This window comes from Capricornis sumatraensis, chromosome X (assembly GCF_032405125.1).
Source record: "Capricornis sumatraensis isolate serow.1 chromosome X, serow.2, whole genome shotgun sequence".
In the NCBI taxonomy this organism is placed as follows: Eukaryota; Metazoa; Chordata; class Mammalia; order Artiodactyla; family Bovidae; genus Capricornis; species Capricornis sumatraensis.
In genome coordinates this window covers 92070304-92092604 of record NC_091092.1, presented here as the reverse complement: position 1 = coordinate 92092604, position 22301 = coordinate 92070304, and the positions used below count along the sequence as shown (strand labels likewise).

Here is a 22301-nt window from a genome sequence, read left to right as displayed (position 1 = left end):
GGTTGCATTCTGATTCAATTCTGATTCAATAACATTCTCAAACTGACAAAATTGTAGAGATAGAGAGCAGATTAGTGGTTGGCAGAGATCAAGGATGGTGCCAGAGAGCATTGCATGTGACCATAAAAGGGGTAGCACAGAAGAAATCTTTTTGGTGATGGAATAGTTTTATATCTTGATTGCGGTGATAATTGCATGAATCTACACATGATGTAGAACTATACACACAGTTGTACCAATGTCTATTTCCTATCTTTGCTATTGTATTAAAATCATTTTATTTTATTTATTTTTTTTTTTTGGCCACACAGTGTGGCATGCAGGATCTTAGTTCACCAACCAGGGATTGAACCTGTGTCTGCTACAGTGGAAGTGCAGAATATTAACCACTGGACAGCCAGGGATGTCCCTATAATCAGTTGAAGTGCTTGTGATCAAGTAATCATTATTTTACTTAATAATGGCCCCAAAGTGCAAGAGTAGTGATACTAGCAGTTCAAATATGCCAAAGAGAAACAAGAAAGTGCTTTCTTTAAGTGAAAAGGTAAAAGTTCTCAATAATTAATAGTTAATTATTATTATTAAGTTCTCAATAATTAATAAGGGAAGGAAAAAATAATATGCTGACATTGCTAACATCTGTACTAAGAACAAAAGATGTATGGTAAGAACAAGTCTTCTATCTGTGAAACTGTGAAGAAGGAAAAAGAAATTAATGCTAGTTTTGCTGTCACATCTTGGACTGCAAAAGTTATGGACACAATACATGATAAGGGCTTAGTTAAGATGGAAAAGGCATTAAATTTGTACAATAAGATGTTTTGAGAGAGAGAACCACTTTCATATAACTTTTATTACAGTATAATTGTTCTATTTTATTATTGTTCTTAATCTCTTGCATACCTTTATCATAGGTTTATAGGTATAGGAAAAACCATAGTATATACAGGATTCAGTACTATGCATGGTTTTGGGTGTCCACTGGGGGTCTTGGAATGTAGTCCCTGTGAATAATGGAGGGACTACTATATGACTGTAGAACTATGTGACAGTTGAGCTTTGGTTGTTTTTCATTTATAAAATGGGTACTATATTTTGTGATAATATAATCATAATGCTTCTCAGGTTTGTCTAGAGAAGTAAGATTTACATTTATATATAAAATACTTAATACATACCAAGCATCTGATAAATGCTTACTATTCTCACCATTACTGCTGCTAACAATAAAAATTATAGTGACAGAAAATATAAAGATGTTGAAGTGTGATGGATTCTGTCAGTTGTGACCAGCGGTGAAATGCTCAGAGTCTTCTATAGCCTGCTTTTCCTCAATTTCTGTCTTTTAGTTCCTTCAGTGATTCTTAAAGAGTGGTCTGCCTATAAAGGGAAGTCACCTCAAACCCCAGAGCTGGTGTCTGCACTGACATTTCGAGAATGGACTTGCCCAAACCTCAAGAAGCTCTGGCTAGGCAAAGCAGTTGAGGACAAAAACAGAAGGATGCGTGCCTTCCTGGCCTGTATGAAATCAGACACACCCAGTATGCTCAATCCAGCTAACGTCCCCACCCATCTGCTGCTCATGTGCTGTGTACTCCGGTAAGTCATGTGACCCAGAATTGGTCAGTTCATTTCTCTTTTACTTTTTTGACATTTCCCTTAAGCAAGTGATTTTTATGGTATTTTGAAGTGGGGAGGTTTTATGCTGACTTTAGAAACACTGGAATTGATTGCCATGACATATATATGGGCTTCCCTAGTAGCTCAGATGGTAAAAGAATCTGCCTGCAATGCAGGAGACCTGGGTTCAATCCCTGGGTTGGCAAGATCCATATCCATGTATAATCTCTAGTGATGTTTATTTGTATAGATTTTTTTAAAACGTAAGAGATATTATGTTGTACATCTCATTTCTATTTCTTACTCTTTTCATTCAGTGTTCTTTTTTAGATCTATCCATATTCATATATGGTTCATTCCTGATGACTGCTGAATTATATTCCAACAAGTACTAATATCACAGTACTTTATCTGTTCTTTGATAGGTAGTTTCCAGTTCTTAGGTATTCAAACAGTGCTTCAGAAATATCTTCACAGATGTCTCTGTCTCTTTGTATTTCTGTGTCAGTTTATCAGAAGTATGCATTTTAGAGTAGAAGTCCTGCTGGATCCTGTAAAATGTGCATATAAATTTTTCACCAAATATTGCTAGATTTCTCTAGCAATTTGTTCTAAATTATGAATAGTGCATAAGAGTTTCTATTTCTTCATATTATTGCCAGTTCTTATGTAACTTCTTAATTTTTGCCAGTCCATTGGGTTTCAAGTTCAGTTCAGTTCAGTTCAGTCGCTCAGTCGTGTCCGACTCTTTGTGACCCCATGAATCGCAGCACGCCAGGCCTCCCTGTCCATCACCAACTCCCGGAGTTCACTCAGACTCATGTCCATCGAGTCAGTGATGCCATCCAGCCATCTCATCCTCTGTCGTCCCCTTCTCCTCCTGCCCCCAATCCCTCCCAGCATCAGAGTCTTTTCCAATGAGTCAACTCTTTGCATGAGGTGGCCAAAGTACTGGAGTTTCAGCTTTAGCATCATTCCTTCCAAAGAAATCCCAGGGCTGATCTTCAGAATGGACTGGTTGGATCTCCTTGCAGTCCAAGGGACTCTCAAGAGTCTTCTCGAACACCACAGTTCAAAAGCATCAATTCTTCGGTGCTCAGCCTTCTTCACAGTCCAACTCTCACATCCATACATGACCACTGGAGAAACCATAGCCTTGACTAGACAGACCTTAGTCGGCAAAGTAATGTCTCTGCTTTTGAGTATGCTATCTCGGTTGGTCATAACTTTTCTTCCAAGAAGTAAGCGTCTTTTAATTTCATGGCTGCAGTCACCATCTGCAGTGATTTTGGAGCCCCCCAAAATAAAGTCTGACACTGTTTCCCCATCTATTTCCCGTGAAGTGATGGGACCGGATGCCATGATCTTTGTTTTCTGAATGTTGAGCTTTAAGCCAGCCTTTTCACTCTTCTCTTTCACTTTCATCAAGAGGCTTTTTAGTTCCTCCTCACTTTCTGCCATAAGGGTGGTGTCATCTGCATATCTGACGTTATTGATATTTCTCCTGGCAATCTTGATTCCAGCTTGTGTTTCTTCCAGTCCAGCGTTTCTCATGATGTACTCTGCATATAAGTTAAATAAGCAGGGTGACAGTATACAGCCTTGACGTACTCCTTTTCCTATTTGGAACCAGTCTGTTGCTCCATGTCCAGTTCTAACTGTTGCTTCCTGACCTGCATACAGATTTCTCAAGAGGCAGGTTAGGTGGTCTGGTACTCCCATCTCTTTCAGAATTTTCCACAGTTTATTGTGATCCACACAGTCAAAGGCTTTGACATAGTCAGTAAAGCAGAAATAGATGTTTTTCTGGAACTCTCTTGCTTTTTCCATGATCCAGCAGATGTTGGCAATTTGATCTCTGGTTCCTCTGCCTTTTCTAAATCCAGCTTGAACATCAGGAAGTTCACGGTTCACGTATCGCTGAAGCCTGGCTTGGAGAATTTTGAGCATTACTTTACTAGTGTGTGAGATGAGTGCAATTGTGTGGTAGTTTGAGCATTCTTTGGCATTGCCTTTCTTTGGGATTGGAATGAAAACGGACCTTTTCCAGTCCTGTGGCCACTGCTGAGTTTTCCAAATGTGCTGGCATATTGAGTGCAGCACTTTCACAGCATCATCTTTCAGGATTTGAAATAGCTCAACTGGAATTCCACCACCTCCACTAGCTTTGTTCATAGTGATGCTTTCTAAGGCCCACTTGACTTCACATTCCAGGATGTCTGGCTCTAGGTCAGTGATCACACCTTTGTGATTATCTTGGTCTTGAAGATCTTTGTTGTAGTATCTTCTATTTTACTTTGCATTTATTTGATCTTCTATTTTATATATAGGGCTTCCCTGTTAGCTCAGTTGATAAAGAGACTGCCTGCAGTACAGGAGACCTTGGTTCAATTCCTGTGTCAGGAAGATCCACTGGAGAAGGGATAGGCTACCCACTCTGGTATTCTTGGACTTCCCTTGTAGCTCAGCTGGTGAAGAATCTGCCTGCAATGGGGGACACCTGGGTTCAATCCCTGGGTTGGGAGCATCCCCTGGAGAAGGGAAAGGCTTCCCACTCCAGTATTCTGGCCTGGAGAATTCCATGAACTGCATAGGCAATGGGGTCACAAAGAGTTGGACATGACTGAGTAACTTCACTTTCACTTTTCTATTTTATATATAATATATTAGCTATTTGTTTTCTCATTCTCTGAAGTGCCTATTTATCTTGCAAATTTTCTTTTAGGTTATTTATCTTTTTCTTGCTGATTATATAAGTTTTTTTGTGAGATATATATATGTGTAGACATACAAATATAGCAGATGCCTTTTATATATGTGTGTGTGTATGTGTCAAATTTATTTTCCAGTCAGCCACAATTTTTTAAAACTTCATGTACAATATTCTTTTTGAACAAAATTATTTCACTTTCACTGGCTTTTCATTATTATGATTTCATACATATAGAAAATTGGGACTTCCTTGGCCATCCGGTGGTTAAGACTGCTTCAACTGCAGAGGCCATGGGTTTCTGGTCAGGGAATTAAGATTCTGCATGCCATACCATATGGCACGGCCAGTAAATATATATATATATATATATATATATATGTATGTATGTATGTATGTATCTGTTAGGCTCCTGTGTCCATGGAATTCTTCATGCAAGAATACTGGAGTGGGTAGCCATTCCCTTCTCCGGAGGATCTTCCCAACCTAGGGATCAAACCCAGGTCTCCTGCATTACAGACTGATTCTTTGCCATCTGAGCCACCAGGGAAGCCCTCCCACACACACAAACACATACACATATGTGTGCTTTGCTCAGTGACTCAGTCATATCTGATTCTTTGTGACCCCGTGAACTGTAACCCACTTGGTTCTTCTGTCCATGGGATTTTTCCAGGCAAGAATACTGGAGTAGGTTGCCATTTCCTACTCCAGGGGATTTTCCCGACCCAGAAATTAAACCCACTTCTCTTGCATTGGCAGGTGGATTCTTTACCACTGCACCACCCAGGAAGCCCATATACATACATACATATAAAGAAAAATTGGAAAAATAGTATGGCAAACACTCATATGAGCACTGCTTAGATTCTATTATTATTATTAACAATAACAGCTTTATCCAATATAACTATCCCTCTCTCTATCTCTAACCATCCATTTATCTATCCTTTTTGATTCATTTCCAGGTAAATGGCAGATATCAGTACACTTTACCCCTAACCAATGAGTATTTAATTTGATTTTGTCAAACCCATCAATCTGTGTGTTTATGGTGTGTGCTTTGGGGATCTTATTTAATAAATTCTTCCCTACCCATGAGTCATAAAGATGTTTCTACTTTTTCTGTAACTATGATGTAACTGTTTACATTATAGTTTTATAATATTGCCTTCCATTTCAGGTCTTTAGTGGGTATTTATTCTGTGTATGCTTTAAGAAAGGGTCTAGTTTTATTTTCTCTACATAATAATCCAGGTTTCCCAACTCCATTTATTAAATGATCTCTTCTCTCCCCATTGATTTTTGTTACCATTCCTAGGTACCAAGTTCCTATATATACTTGAGTTCATCCCTGAATTTTATTTTGTTCCATTGCCTATTTGCTCCCTCACCAATGTCACATTCATTCATTCATGAAGGGTTTGTAATTTGCCTTAATAGCAGGTAGGTTAAATCTCTAATCTTTGCTTTTCTTGTTTCAGACTTGTACTGACTACTCCTGAACCACATGAATCTTTAATCTTCCATTATATAATTTAAATTTAGTCCATTTTCCACGAAATCTTGTTGGGTTTTTTGGTCAATGAATTGAATTAATTTAGGGAGAATTGACATCTTTATAATGTTGTCCTTCTACCCTAAGATCATAGTCTAACTTTCCCTTTATTCAGATCTCTCTTTCAGTCTTTTCTGAAGTTTAGTTGATTTACAATATTATATTAATTTCAGGTGTACAGAATTTTATGTCCTAAGTAGAGTTAATATTCTTCATAAAGGTCTTCTGCATTTTTAGTTAATTCCTAGACACTTGATATATATCATTGTAATTGTCGATGGTATTCCGTTTTTTTTTAATTAAATGTTCTCATTGTTTATTTGCTGATGTAGAGTAAATAAATTTTATACAAAGAGGAAGTCAGTCCTTACAAATCACCAGATGGTTACAGATTTTTGAGCTTTGAAATTGAACAAACCTTAGTTTAAATTCTGGCTCTGTCACTTTTCAACTTGAATAAGTCATTTTAAGCTTTCAGAGTATCCATTTCATCACCATAAATGGGTATAATAATTCTTACTTCTCAGAGCTGTTTGAAGATTGAGATAATACATGCAGGGGCCCTATCACATAATCACATAATAGATGCTTAATATATGTTAATATTCTAACTACCTTAATGTTAAGATTGGTGACTTAACAAGGCTTCCCAATAATGGATTATATTCATTCCTCCTAGCTCCTAACACATTCCTGCATCACACCCCTACATTATCTCATATTAACTCTAAAATTGCAGGTTTTGTTTATCTTTTTTTCTCAAAAGTATAGTAGTAGCTCATTTTCCCGTTTATTTGATTCTCTGGGTTTTTGAAACACATCCAAGAACATGAAAATAAGTAAAAATGACTTATTAACAGCTCTACCAGCTATCACAAAGACTATGCTCTAATAGGCTCTATATTCTTCCCCTGAAGAGAACCCCTTAGCCTTCTGATCAACCTATGTATTCTTAATTTAGACACATTTCTGACAGTTTCATCATCTGATTTCCCAGTGTAGAACAAATTAGAAGCAGAAAATTGTAAGGGAGGTGAGACAGAGAGTGGGAGCTATTCTTAGAACCAGCCCCAGGATAGTAATAAGTGATAGGCCACTCCTTAAAAGCAGGGTAAAAGATATAGAGATTACTTTTAAAAAGACCCAAGAACCCAAAAAGAAGAGGCATCATCTGAAGTCTTTCAGTGTTGGGGGAACTGCACTGTAAAAATCAGTAATTCATATAAGATCATTATTAAAGCACAAGGCAATTAGCAATGTTCACAAAATCAACAAGAACATGTTCTATAATATTACATGTTATATACCTGGCAATAAGCCAAGTCAGCCCTTTGTGTTCAATGCTTCTGATCCTCATAAAAGTGCTGAAAAGTGTTATTTATCTCCATTTATAGAAGAGGAAACAAAGGGTCAAAGAGAAGTAACTTACAAAGGTTATGTAACTAATAAGAGATTTTATATGTAATTAATAGGAGTTTGAACTAAAGTCTGTCCAACTTCAAACTCCTCTGCTTTTTAAAAGACAAAATGGTAGAAAATACAGTTTTAAAGATTAACAGGAAATCTTAATGGGAATTTAAAATTCAACTTTGAATGAAAATTAACTCATCCTAAATACTGCATTGTCCATCAGTTTAAGACTTTGTAGGAGTATTGAACTATGATCTGATTGAGTGTTAAGAATCTAAACTCCACAGTTGCTTCTACTAACTGTAGTTAAGAGATACCCCTTATAAAAGTAATGCTGGGCAAGTTGTAGCTAAAACTTAAGTTGGTGCAGCTCTTGGACAGTTGGCTTAGAGAAATGAGTATCTACTAGGAAAACTTGATATGTTTGAGGAAGGCATTAATACATATAATATGTATTAATAAGCCCATAAAATGGGCTTGCCTCATAGCTCAGTTGGTAAAGAATCTGCCTGCAATGGGGAGACTTGGGTTCAATCCCTGGGTTGGGAAGATCCCCTGGAGAAGGGAAAGGCTACTCACTCCAGTGTTCTGGCCTGGAGAATTCCATGGACTGCATAGGCAATGGGGTCGCAAAGAGTCAGACATGACTGAGCATCTTTCACCCACTTCACTTAATACATATAATAGTCACTACTGAGAAGGGAAGGATAATGAAGAACTCTGTCAGGCTTCTAGGGGTGGGATGTAGCCCTGTTGAATAAGGTGAAGCTTGTGCCAAGGCCCTACCATTTCTAGCATAGGAACATTCCAAAGTCAACAATTTTCCAGAAATGCAACATGAAATTGGACAAAGTTTGTCCTCTAGATTCATGGCAAAAGTTTAGGCGTCTCTTCATAGGAACAGTTCTATTAAGAAGCAGAAGATTCATTCATAGCAATAATAAAACATTTGGGTTAATCTTGTGCCATCCTGATATATAAAGATGCATAAGAAATAATTTTTGTTCACCTGACAGAATAATTCTAAAGTATGTTGGAAAAGCAAATGAATAATAATAGATTATAATTTTTTATTTTTATATTTTAATATAAATTTATTTATTTTAATTGGAAGCTAATTACTTTACAATATTGTATTGGGTTTTGCCATACATCAACATGAATCTGCCACAGGTATACACGTGTTCCCCATCCTGAACCCTCCTCCCATCTCCCTCCCCATACCATCCCTCTGGGTCATCCCAGTGCACCAGCCCTGAGCATCCTATATCATGCATCGAACCCAGAGTGGTGATTCATTTCACATATGATATTTTACATGTTTCAATGCCATTCTCCCAAATCATCCCACCCTTGCCCTCTCCCACAGAGTCCAAAGGACTGTTCTATATATCTGTGTCTCTTTTGCTGTCTCTCATACAGGGTCATTGTTACCATCTTTCTAAATTCCATATATATGTGTTAGTATACTGTATTGGTGTTTTTCTTTCTGGTTTACTTCACTCTGTATAATGGGCTCCAGTTTCATCCACCTCCTTAGAACTGATTCAAATGTATTCTTTTTAATGGCTGAGTAATACTTCATTGTGTATATGTACCACAGCTTTCTTATCCATTCGTCTGCTGATGGACATCTAGGTTGCTTCCATGTCCTGGCTATTATAAACAGTGCTGCAGTGTTCTAAAAGAGCAGTAAGAGGAGTCTTGGCTCAAACAATATCAACAAAAAAGCCAGGGTATATTATAAACATATACTATAATAATATGATACTGGCACAAAAATTGACAGGTCATTGTTTTAGTGTAGCTAATCCTGAATACGACTCTAGACACATGATAACTTAAAATATGCTAAAGAAAACTTCTCAAATCAATGAGGAATAGATGAATTGTTAATAATTGTTGAGAAAATTGAGTTGGTATTTGGGGAAAAAAAATATCATGTTAGAGCCTTACCACACGTAAATTCTAGGCAAATTTATTATAGACATAAATGTAAAGGAAAAAATAACAGGTAGAATAAAAGGTGAGCAATGATTTACCTGAGCTTGAGACAAGAAACACATTTTTTCAATGAAAATAAAGAAGCCTTCAAGCCCAGGGCACTGTCAAAAATAATAGCAAAATCAATGGCAAACAATCAGGTGGGACAAATACCTTAGTTGCCTGTGGTTGCAGTACACCATAGCCAAAAATTTAACTGGGAGATCTGAGCAATAAAACAACCAAAAAAGGCTTGAATAAGCTTCCATATAGTTCTGGGAATCTGGAAGATTGTGTAGATATACATGGCTACATACAGACTCAAGAGAGGCCTAGAAGAGCCCCGATGACATATTCATACCTGGTAGAACATGAGACCTGTACAAGGAAAACAATAAAAGCCAGACATAAATTTCTTGAATTTTTAATGTATGCCCTAACCCATACATTGATCCCTTTTGTAAAAATGAAAGCTTTATTGGCCCAAGATGTTTCTGCATAACCTTTGACTAATCATTGGCTGATTAATAAGCTATGATGATTCTAGGAAGCTGGACTTAAAAATGACATGAATTAAAAGGAAAAATCTGAGCAAGGACATCAGGCTACACATTGCAGGAGAGACAGACTGACCAGAATTAGTTCAGATATGTCACTAAACAAATAAACTAAAAAGCAGCAACTACAGTGCTTTGGGAAGGAGTCAAAAGTCCAGAGTAGCTATATTATCAAAACTGTCCAATGTCAAATAAAAGGTTACAAAACTTGGCAAAGAAATAATAATATGTGGCTTATACTCAGGACAAAAAACAGTCAATAGAAACTTCTCTGAGGGCATATGTATATAGGACAGAGTAAATAAACACTTTCAATCAGCTCCTATAAATACATTCAAAGAACTGCTACTGCTGCTAAATTGCTTCAGTCGTGTCTGACTCTGTGCGACCCCATAGATGGCAGCCCACCAGGCTCCCCTGTCCTTGGGATTCTCCAGGCAAGAACACTGGAGTGGGTTGCCATTTCCTTCTCCAATGCATGAAAGTGAAAAGTGAAAGTGAAGTCACTCAGTTGTGTCCAACGCTCAGCGACCCCATGGACTGCAGCCTTCCAGGCTCCTCCATCCATGGGATTTTCCAGGCAAGAGTACTGGAGTGGGGTGCCATTGCCTTCTCTGATTCAAAGAACTAAAGGAAAACATATCTAAAGAATTAAAATATGCTGACAATGACCCATCAAATAGAGAATAGCAATAAGAAAATAGATCTATCAAGATGGTCGAGTAGAAGGAGACGTGCAACTCACCTCGCCCCGTGAACACATAGAAAACACATCTACATATGGAACAATTCTCACTGAAAACTAATTGGAAACTGGCGAAGGACTCCTGTACAACCAAGACAACAAGAAAGATTCATCCATAATTAGGCAGGGAGGGAAGACAAGCAATCAGGTCAGGCCTTGTACCCCTGGGAGGGAACTCAAAGGAACAGGGAGATTACGTGGGTGGAGATTCAACCTGGGGAGTAAGCTGTTTGAGCCACAGATTGGGACAGCCCAGGATCCGACACAGGGGAGACAAGCCCTCTTGACTGATTGGAGGACTACAGGGACTAACAAGAGAGCTGTGGGAAGCCTCAATTGAGCATGAGAAGCATGTGTATGCTAGCTTACCAGCAAGGCAGGGCAGAGTGAGGACTGCCTCAGTGACTGCCAGGTTTCCCACAACTGCCCCAGTGCCAACCCCAATCGAGTGACTGCTCCAGACCCACTTATCCACAGTGCAGCAGAGCACTGGATCTAGGGCTGCCACAACCAGGTAGAAAGCTCAGATGTGGGACACAGAGGCTACTGAGTTCCAGGGGGGTGTCTGGGTGGGGCTGTGATGTCCACTGTTGGTGCTTACTCAAGATGAAAGTGAAAGAGGAGAGTGAAAAAAATGGCTTAAAGCTCAACATTAAGAAAACTAAGGTCATGGCATCTGGTCCCATCACTTCATGGGAAATAGATGGGGAAACTGTGGCTGACTATTTTTTTGGTCTCCAAAACCACTGCAGATGGTGATTGCAGCCATGAAATTAAAAGACGCTTACTCTTTGGAAGGAAAGTTATGACCAACCTAGACAGCATATTAAAAAGCAGAGACATTACTTTGTCCACAAAGGTCACCTAGTCAAGACTATGGTTTTTCCAGGAGTCATGTATGGATGTGAGAGTTGGACTATAAAGAAAGCTGAATGCTGAAGAATTGATGCTTTTGAACTGTGGTGTTGGAGAAGACTCTTGAGAGACCCTTGGACTGCAAGGAGATCCAACTAGTCCTAAAGGAGATCAGCCCTGAATATTCACTGGAAGGACTGCTGTTGAAGCTGAAACTCCAATACTTTGGCCACCTGATGCGAACAGCTGACTCATTTGAAAAGTCCCTGATGCTAGGAAAGGTTGAGGGCAGGAGGAGAAGGGGACGACAGAGGATGAGATGGTTAGATGGCATCACCAACTCAATGGACGTGCATTTGGGTATAAACAGGGAAGCCTGGTGTGCTGCAGTTTATAGGGTTGCAAAGCGTTGGACATGACTGAGCTACTGAACTGAACTGAACTAAGGCAGTGCATTAGAATTAGCCCGAAACTCTTGACGAGGCACACTCCAGCACAGCTCACCTCCCCGTAAGCACTATGAATCAGTGCAGTCCCCACCTGCCCTGAATGTCACTTCACAGCAGGGTTGGGGCCGTGGAGGCTGAGAGCAGTAATTGGATGTGAGAGACAATGGGAAGTTGAACTGAGGCTACATCGGAGCAGAGCAAGGGAAACAGTTGCTGGCGCCTGCACAAGCAGTGCCTTGGAGACAGCTTGTACCTCTTTCTATAGCTGACATGAGCTCTGAGCTCACATGGGCCTCCCTTGCTTCAGCACAGTCTCCCTCTGGGGCAAAAGTCCTAGTGCAGGAAGGGGGGAAGCACATATTAGAGGGAACAGAGCCAACTCAGCTAGATCCTAAGGGCTTCCATTTCAGTATCTTGGGACCTGACCCAAACCCCTGACAGGATGATGATGGCCACTGAACAGAGAGGAAGTCCCGCCTCATACCAGACTCCACCCCTAGCACCTCCATCTCCAGCCCCACCTCCTACCACTGCGATAGCTGCCTGCACACCCTGAGGAAAGACAGTGACTTACATCCACATCAAATCCAGCCCTCCCACCAAAGGCACTATGCACACACAGTCTACATGGGACAGTCCCATATAAAGACATCCCTGCAAGACCACAATAGGTAACTGTTTCACCTAAATTCATAGGCACAGAGAAAGTTTAGCAAAAATGAAAAGACAGAAGAACTGGTCTCAAATTGAAACAGCAAGAGAAAACCCTTTGAAAGACAAATAATGAAAAGAAATACTAAAGAATTTGAAGCATAAGTAATAAGAATGTTAATTGAATTAAAGAACAGAACAGATGACCACAGTGAGAATTTTAACAAGAACTTGAAAATATAAGAAAGACCCAGTCAGAAATGAAGAATTCACAAGAGTTGGATTCTGAATATACTCCCTTTGAAAGGTCATTTAGATATTTAAATAGAAATGTTCTGTAAGCAGTAAATATATGTGTTTAGAATGATCAACTTCCAAGATTATAGGTAAATCAAAATAACACTTGTGATATTTATTTATTCATATGATAAAACACTTAGAGCTTAACTGATTCAAGTAGATTAAATAAGTATAGTAAGTATAATAAGATTGTGAAAAGTATGAAGATAGCTGAGAAAAAAGAGCTTACTATAAAAAGCATACCAAAACAATAACTTTTAGAATAGGAAAAGGAAGAAATAATTCATTAACTTAAATAAAAAACACACTAGAAAGAATGAATAGCAGACTAAGGGATTCAGAAGAAAGCATAAATGATCTGGAAGATAGAATAATGGAAATCACCCAGTCGGAAAAGCACAAAGAAAAATAAATTTTTTAATATGAGAACAGTTTGAGATCTCTGAGATAACATTAAGCATACAAACATTCATATTATAGGGGTCACAGAAGGAAAAGAGATAGAAGGGGATCAAAAATATATTTGATGAGATTATGGCTAGAAACTTCCCAAACCTGAAGAAGAAGGTCCTTTGTTTCTTTAGGTAGATATATTCCTAAGTATTTAACTTTTCATTGCAATGGTGAATGGAATTGTTTCCTTCATTTCTCTTTCTGTTTTCTCATTGTTAGTGTATAGGAATGCAAGAGGTTTCTGTGTGTTGATTTTATATCCTGCAACTTTACTACCATATTCATTGATTAGCTCTAGTAATTTTCTGGTGGAGTCTTTAGGGGTTTTTATGTAGAGGATCATGTCATCTGCAAACAGTGAGAGTTTTACTTCTTCTTTCCAATCTGGATTCTTTTTATTTCTTTTTCTGCTCTGATTGGTGTGGCCAAAACTTCCAAAACTATGTGAATAGTAGTGGTGAGAGTGGGCACCCTTGTCTTGTTCCTAACTTTAGGGGAAATGCTTTCAATTTTTCACCATTGAGGACAATGTTTGCTGTGCGTTTGTCATATATAGCATTTATTATGTTGAGGTATGTTCTTTCTAGTCCTGCTTTCTGGAGGATTTTTATCATAAATGGATGTTGAACTTTGTCAAAGGCTTTCTCTGCATCTATTGAGATAATCATATGGTTTTTATCTTTCAATTTGTTAATGTGGTGTATTATGTTAATTGATTTGCAGATATTGAAGAATCCTTGCATCCCTGAGATAAAGCCCACTTGGTCATGATGTATAATCTTTTTAATATGTTATTGGATTTTCTTTGCTAGAATTTTGTTAAGGATTTTTGCATCTATGTTCATCAGTGATATTGGCCTGTAGTTTTCTTTTATTGTGGAATCTTTGTCTAGTTTTGGGATTAGGGTGATGGTGGCCTCATAGAATGACTTTGGAAATTTGTCTTTTGCTGCAGTTTTCTGGGATAGTTTGAGTAAGATAGGTATTAGTGCTTCTTGAAATTTTTGGTAGAATTCAGCTGTGAAGCCTTCTGGTCCTGGGCTTTTATTTCCTAGAAGATTTCTGATTACAGGTTCGATTTCCATGCTTGTGATGGGTCTGTTAAGATTTTCTATTTCTGCCTGGTTCAGTTTTGGAAAGTTGTACTTTTCTAAGAATTTCTCCATGTCTTCCAAGTTGTCCATTTTATTGGCATATCTGTGTTGTCTGTTGTGATTTCTCCATTTTCATTTCTAATTTTGTTGATTTGATTCTTGTCCCTTTGTTTCTTGATGAGTCTGGCTAATGGTTTGTCAATTTTATATATTTTCTCCAACAACTAGCTTTTAGCTTTGTTGATTTTTGCTATGGTCTCTTTTGTTTCTTTTGCATTTATTTCTGCCCTAAGTTTTAAGATTTCTTTCATTCTACTAACTCTGAGGTTCTTCAATTCTTTCTTTTCTAGTTGCTTTAGGTGTAGAGTTAGGTTATTTATTTGACTTTTCTTTTGTATCTTGAGGTAAACCTGTAGTGCTATGAACCTTCCCCTTAGCACTGATTTTACAGTGTCCCATAGGTTTTGGGTTGTTGTGTTTTCTTTTTCATTTGTTTCTATGCATATTATTATTGCATTTTTTATTTCTTCTGTGATTTGTTGGTTATTCAGCAGTGTGTTGTTCAACCTCCATATCTTAGAATTTTTAATAGTTTTTCTCCTGTAATTGAGATCTAATTTTACTGCATTGTGGTCAGAAAAGATGTTTAGAATGATTTCAATTGTTTTAAATTTATCAAGGCTAGATTTATGGCCCAGGATGTGATCTATCCTAGAGAAGGTTCCATGTGCACTTGAGAAAAAGGTGAAATTCATTGTTTTTGGGTGAAATGCCCTATAAATATCAATTAGGTATAATTGGTCTATTGTATCATTTAAAGTTTGTATTTCCATGTTAATTTTCTGTTTAGTTGATCTATCCATAGGTGTGAGTGGGACATTAAAGTCTCCCACTATTATTGTGTTATTGTTAATTTCCCCTTTCATACTTGTTAGCATTTGTCTTACATATTGTGATGCTCCTATGTTGGGTGCATATATATTTATAATTTTTATATCTTCTTGGATTGATCCTTTGGTCATCATGTAGTGTCCTTCTTTGGCTCTTTTCACAGCCTTTATTTTACAGTCTATTTTATGTGATATGAGTATTGGTATTCCTGCTTTCTTTTGGTCCTATTTGCATAGAATATCTTTTTCTTGCTCTTCACTTTCAGTCTTTATGTGTCCCTTGTTTTTAGGTGGGTCTCTTGTAGACAACATATATAGGGGTTTTGTTTTTGTATCCATTCAGCCAGTCTTTGTCTTTTGGTTGGGGCATTCAACCCATTTACATTAAAGGTAATTATTGATAAGTATGTTCCTGTTGCCATTTACTTTATTGTTTTGCATTCGAGATTATACACCCTTTCTGTGTTTCCTGTCTAGAGAAGATCCTTTAGCATTTGTTGGAAAGCTGGATTGGTGGTGCTGAATTCTCTCAGCTTTTGCTTGTCTGTAAAGCTTTTGATTTCTCCTTCATACTTGAATGAGATCCTTGCTGGGTACAGTCATCTGGGCTGTAGGTTTTTCTCTTTCATCACTTTAAGTATGTCCTCCCATTCCCTTCTGGCCTGAAGAGTTTGCATTGAAAGACAGCTGTTATCCTTATGGGAATCTCCTTTTGTGTGATTTGTTGTTTTTCCCTTGCTGCTTTTAATATTTGTTCTTTGTGTCTGATCTTTATTAATTTGATTAATATGTGTCTTGAGGTGTTTCGCCTTGGGTTTATCCTGTTTGGGACTCTCTGGGTTTCTTGGACTTGGGTGTCTATTTCCTTCCCCATTTTAGGGAAGTTTTCAACTATCATCTCCTCAACTATTTTCTCATGGTCTTTCTTTTTGTCGTCTTCTTCTGGGACTTCTATGATTTGAATGTTGGAGCGTTTAACATTGTCCCAGAGGTCTCGGACATTGTCCTCATTTCTTTAAGTTCTTTTTTCTTTTTTCTTCTCTGCTTCATTTATTTCTACCATTCTATCTTCTACCTCACTTATCATATCTTCTGCCTCCATTATGTTACTGTTGGTTCCCTCCAGAGTGTTTTTGATCTCATATTGCATTATTCATTATATATTGACTCTTTTTTATTTCTTCTAGGTCCTTGTTTAACATTTCTTGCATCTTCTTGATCCTTGTCTCTAGGCTATTTATCTGTAACTCCATTTTGTTTTCAAGATTTTAGATAATTTTCACTATCATTATTTGGAATTCTTTATCAAGTTGATTCCCTATCTCCTCCTCTTTTGTTTGGTTTGGTGGGCATTTATCCTTTTCCTTTACCTGCTGAGTATTTCTCTGCCTTTTCATCTTCTTTAGATTGCTGTGATTGGGGTGTCCTTTCCGTATTCTGGCAGTTTGTGGTTCCTCTTTATTGTGGAGATTCCTCACTGTGGCTGGTGTTAGACGGGTGACTTGTCAAGGTTTCCTGGTTACGGAAGCTTGTGTCCGTGTTCTGGTGGGTGGAAGTGGATTTCTTCTCTCTGGAGTGCAATTAAGTATCCAGTAATGAGTTATGAACCGTGAACTTCCAGGTGTTCAAGCTGGTTTTAGAAAAGACAGAGGAACCAGAGATCAAATTGCCAACATCTGCTAGATCATTGAAAAAGCAAGAGAGTTCCAGAAAAACATCTATTTCTGCTTTATTGACTATGCCAAAGCCTTTGATTGTGTGGATCCCAATAAACTGTGGAAAATTCTGAAAGAGATGGGAGTACCAGACCACCTGACCTGCCTCTTGAAGAACCTATATGCAGGTCAGGAAGCAACAGTTAGAACTGGACATGGAACAACAGACTGGTTCCAAATAGGAAAAGGAGTCCATCAAGGCTGTATATTGTCACCCTGCTTATTTAACTTCTATGCAGAGTACATCATGAGAAACGCTGGGCTGGAAGAAGCACAAGTTGGAATCAAGATTGCCGGGGGAAATCTCTATAACCTCAGATATGCAGATGACACCACCCTTATGACAGAAAGTGAAGAGGAACTCAAAAGCCTCTTGATGAAAGTGAAAAAGGAGAGTGAAAAAGTCGGCTTAAAGCTCAACATTCAGAAAACAAAGATCGATAAAGATGGCGGAGGAATAGGACGGGAAGACCACTTTCTCCCTCACAAATTCCTCAAAAGAACATTTCAACGCTGAGCAAACTCCACAAAACAACTTCTGCAGGCTGGCAGAGGACATCAGGCAACCAGAAAAGCAGACCATTGTCTTCAAAAACAGATTTTTAACCTTTGCTCTTAGGTTTTTGTTGTCAATTTTGTACATTTAAAAACCCAAACTTCACTACCCAAGTTTACCTGAGAGCGAGATTACTGGCTTGACCACTCTCTTCTCCTTTGGACTCTCCTTTTTCTCCACCAGGTGGCCTCTGTCTCTTTTCTCCCCCATCTCTTCTCTATCCAACTCTGTGAATCTCTGTGTGTTCCAGACAGTGGAGAACACCTAAGGAACTGGTTACTGGCAGGATTTGTCTCTCTCCTTCTCATTCCTCTCTCTTACCCTCCTGGTCACCTCTGTCTACTTCCTCCCTCTCCTCTTCCCTGTATAACTCCGTAAATACCTCTGAGCGGGCCAGACTATAGAGCGCACATAAGGAAGTGACTACTGGCTAGCTTGCTCTCTCCTCTTTTGATCTCACCGCATCTCATTCCAGTTACCTCTAACTACCCCCTCCATCTTCTATTCTCCTTGTAACTCAGTGAACCTCTCTGAGTGTCCCTCAATGCGGAGAAACTTTTCATCTTTAACCTAGATGTTTTATCATCGGTGCTCTATAGATGGAGAAGTCTGGAGGCTACTGTAAAAACAAAACTGAAGACCAGAAGCAGGAGGCTTAAATCCAAAGCCTGAAAACATTAGAGAACTCTTGAATTCAGGGAACATTAAGCAATAGGAGCTCATCAAATGCCTTCATACCTACACTGAAACCAAGCTCCACCCAAGGGCCAACAAGTTCCAAAACAAGACATACCACTCAAATTCTCCAGCAACACAGGAACACTCCCCTGAGCTTCAATATACAGGCAGCTCAAAATTATTCCAAAACCTTTGATGTCTCATAACCCATTACTGGTCACTCCACTGCACTCCAGAGAGAAGAAACCCAGCTCCACCCACCAGAACTCCAACACAAGCCTCCCTAACCAGGAAACCTTGACAAGCCACTGATAGAACCCCACCCACAGTGAGGAAGCTCCATAATAAAGGGAACTCCACAAATTACCAGAATATAAAAAGACCACCCCAAACGCAGCAGTATAACCAAGATGAAGAGACAGAGGAATACTCAGCAGGTAAAGGAACAGGAGAGTTGCCCACCAAACCAAACAAAAGAGGAAGAAGTAGGAAATCTACCTGAGAAGGAATTCCAAATATTGATAGTGAAAATGATCCAAAATCTTGAAATCAAAATGGAATCACAGATAAATAGCCTAGAGACAAGGATTGAGAAGATGCAAGAAAGGTTTAACAAGGACCTAGAAGAAATAAAAAAGAGCCAAAATATAATGAATAATGCAATAAATGAGATCAGAAACACTCTGGAGGCAACAAATAGTAGAATAACAGAGGCAGAAGATAGGATTAGTGAAATAGAAGATAGAATGGTAGAAATAAATGAATCAGAGAGGAAACAAGAAAAACAAATTAAAAGAAATGAGGACAATCTCAGAGACCTCCAGGACAATATGAAACGCTCCAACATTCGAATTATAGGAGTCCCAGAAGAAGAAGACAGAAAGAAAGATCATGAGAAAATCCTTGAGGAGATAATAGTTGAAAACTTCCCTAAAATGGGGAAGGAAATAATCACCCAAGTCCAAGAAACACAGAGAGTTCCAAATAGGATAAACCCAAGGCGAAACACCCCAAGACACATATTAATTAAATTAACAAAGATTAAACACAAAGAACAAATATTAAAAGCAGCAAGGGAAAAACAACAAATAACACACAAGGGGATTCCCATAAGGATAACAGCTGATCTTTCAATAGAAACTCTTCAGGCCAGGAGGGAATGGCAAGACATACTTAAAGTGATGAAAGACAATAACCTACAGCCCAGATTACGGTACCCAGCAAGGATCTCATTCAAATACGAAGGAGAAATCAAAAGTTTTACAGACAAGCAAAAGCTGAGAGAATTCAGCACCACCAAACCAGCTCTCCAACAAATTCTAAAGGATATTCTCTAGACAGGAAACACGAAAAGGGTGTATAAACCCGAACCCAAAACAATAAAGTGAATGGTAACTGGATCATACTTATCAATAATTACCTTAAACGTAAATGGGTTGAACGCCCCAACCAAAAGGCAAAGACTGGCCGAATGGATACAAAAACAAGACCCCTCTATATGCTGCTTACAAGAGACCCACCTCAAAACAAGGGACACATACAGACTGAAAGTGAAGGGCTGGAAAAAGATATACTACGCAAATAGAGACCAAAAGAAAGCAGGAGTGGCAATACTCATATCTGATAAAATAGACTTTAAAACAAAGGCTGTGAAAAGAGACAAAGAAGGACACTACATAATGATCAAAGGATCAATCCAAGAAGAAGATATAACAATTATAAATATGTATGCACCCAATATAGGAGCACCGCAATATGTAAGACAAATGCTAACAAGTATGAAAGGGGAAATCAACAATAACACAATAATAGTGGCAGACTTTAATGCCCCACTCACACCTATGGACAGATCAACTAAACAGAAAATTAACAAAGAAACACAAACTTTAAATGATACATTAGATCAATTAGACCTAATTGATATCTATAGGACATTTCACCCCAAAACAATGAATTTCACCTTTTTTTCAAGTGCTCATGGAACCTTCTCCAGGATAGATCACATCCTGGGCCATAAATCTAAACTTGATAAATTCAAAAAAATCGAAATCATTCCAAGCATCTTTTCTGACCATAATGCATTAAGATTAGATCTCAATTACAGGAGAAAAACTACTAAAATTTCCAACATATGAAGGTTGAACAACACACTTCTGAATAACCAAGAAATCACAGAAGAAATCAAAAAAGAAATCAAAATATGCATAGAAATGAATGAAAATGAAAACACAACAACCCAAAACCTGTGGGACACTATAAAAGCAGTGCTAACAGGAAAGTTCATAGCAATACAGGCATACCTCAAGAAACAAGAAAAAAGTCAAATAAATAACCTAACTCTACAACTAAAGCAACTAGAAAAGGAAGAATTGGAGAACCCCAGAGTTAGTAGAAGGAAAGAAATCTTAAAAATTAGGGCAGAAATAAATGCTAAAGAAACAAAAGAGACCATAGCAAAAATCAACAAGGCCAAAAGCTGGTTCTTTGAAAGGATAAATAAAATTGACAAACCATTAGCCAGACTCATCAAGAAGCAAAGAGAGAAAAATCAAATCAATAAAATTAGAAATGAAAATGGAGAGATCACAACAGACAACACAGAAATACAAAGGATCATAAGAGACTACTATCAGCAGTTGTATGCCAATAAAATGGACAACGTGGAAGAAATGGACAAATTCTTAGAAAAGTACAATTTTGCAAAACTGAACCAGGAAGAAATAGAAAATCTTAACAGACCCATCACAAGCACGGAAATTGAAACTGTAATCAGAAATCTTCCAGCAAACAAAAGCCCAGGTCCAGACGGCTTCACAGCTGAATTCTACCAAAAATTTCGAGAAGAGCTAACACCTATCCTACTCAAACTCTTCCAGAAAATTGCAGAGGAAGGTAAACTTCCAAACTCATTCTATGAGGCCACCATCACCCTAATACCAAAACCTGACAAAGATGTCACAAAAAAAGAAAACTACAGGCCAATATCACTGATGAACATAGATGCAAAAATCCTCAACAAAATTCTAGCAATCAGAATCCAACAACACATTAAAAAGATCATACACCACGACCAAGTGGGCTTTATCCCAGGGATGCAAGGATTCTTCAATATCCGCAAATCAATCAATGTAATTCACCACATTAACAAATTGAAAAATAAAAACCATATGATTATCTCAATAGATGCAGAGAAGGCCTTTGACAAAATTTAACATCCATTTATGATAAAAACTCTCCAGAAAGCAGGAATAGAAGGAACATACCTCAACATAATAAAAGCTATATATGACAAACCCACAGCAAACATTATCCTCAATGGTGAAAAATTGAAAGCATTTCCCCTAAAGTCAGGAACAAGACAAGGGTGTCCACTTTCACCGCTGCTATTCAACATAGTTCTGGAAGTTTTGGTCACAGCAATCAGAGCAGAAAAAGAAATAAAAGGAATCCAAATTGGAAAAGAAGAAGTAAAACTCTCACTGTTTGCAGATGACATGATCCTCTACATGGAAAACCCTAAAGACTCCACCAGAAAATTACTAGAGCTCATCAATGAATATAGTAAAGTTGCAGGATATAAAATCAACACACAGAAATCCCTTGCATTCCTATACACTAATAATGAGAAAGTAGAAAAAGAAATTAAGGAAACAATTCCATTCACCATTGCAACGAAAAGAATAAAATACTTAGGAATATATCTACCTAAAGAAACTAAAGACCTATATATAGAAAACTATAAAACACTGATGAAAGAAATCAAAGAGGACACTAATAGATGGAGAAATATACCATGTTCATGGATCGGAAGAATCAATATAGTGAAAATGAGTATACTACCCAAAGCAATTTACAAATTCAATGCAATCCCCATCAAGCTACCAGCCATATTTTTCACAGAACTAGAACAAATAACTTCAAGATTTGTATGGAAATACAAAAAACCTCGAATTGCCAAAGCAATCTTGAGAAAGAAGAATGGAACTGGAGGAATCAACTTGCCTGACTTCAGGCTCTACTACAAAGCCACAGTCATCAAAACAGCATGGTACTGGCACAAAGACAGACATATAGATC

The 22301-nt window shown here is 38.1% G+C and overlaps 1 protein-coding gene across 2 annotated transcripts in view; it reads left to right on the top strand.

The window, feature by feature from the left end:
* Positions 1-22301, top strand: part of FAM120C (family with sequence similarity 120 member C) — a 159425-nt gene that overhangs the window by 100768 nt on the left and 36356 nt on the right. For both annotated transcript variants that reach the window (XM_068962606.1, XM_068962607.1), the window contains exon 10: positions 1350-1599. In XM_068962606.1, the coding sequence (XP_068818707.1) occupies positions 1350-1599 (250 nt within the window). The remainder of the gene's footprint in view (positions 1-1349; positions 1600-22301) is intronic.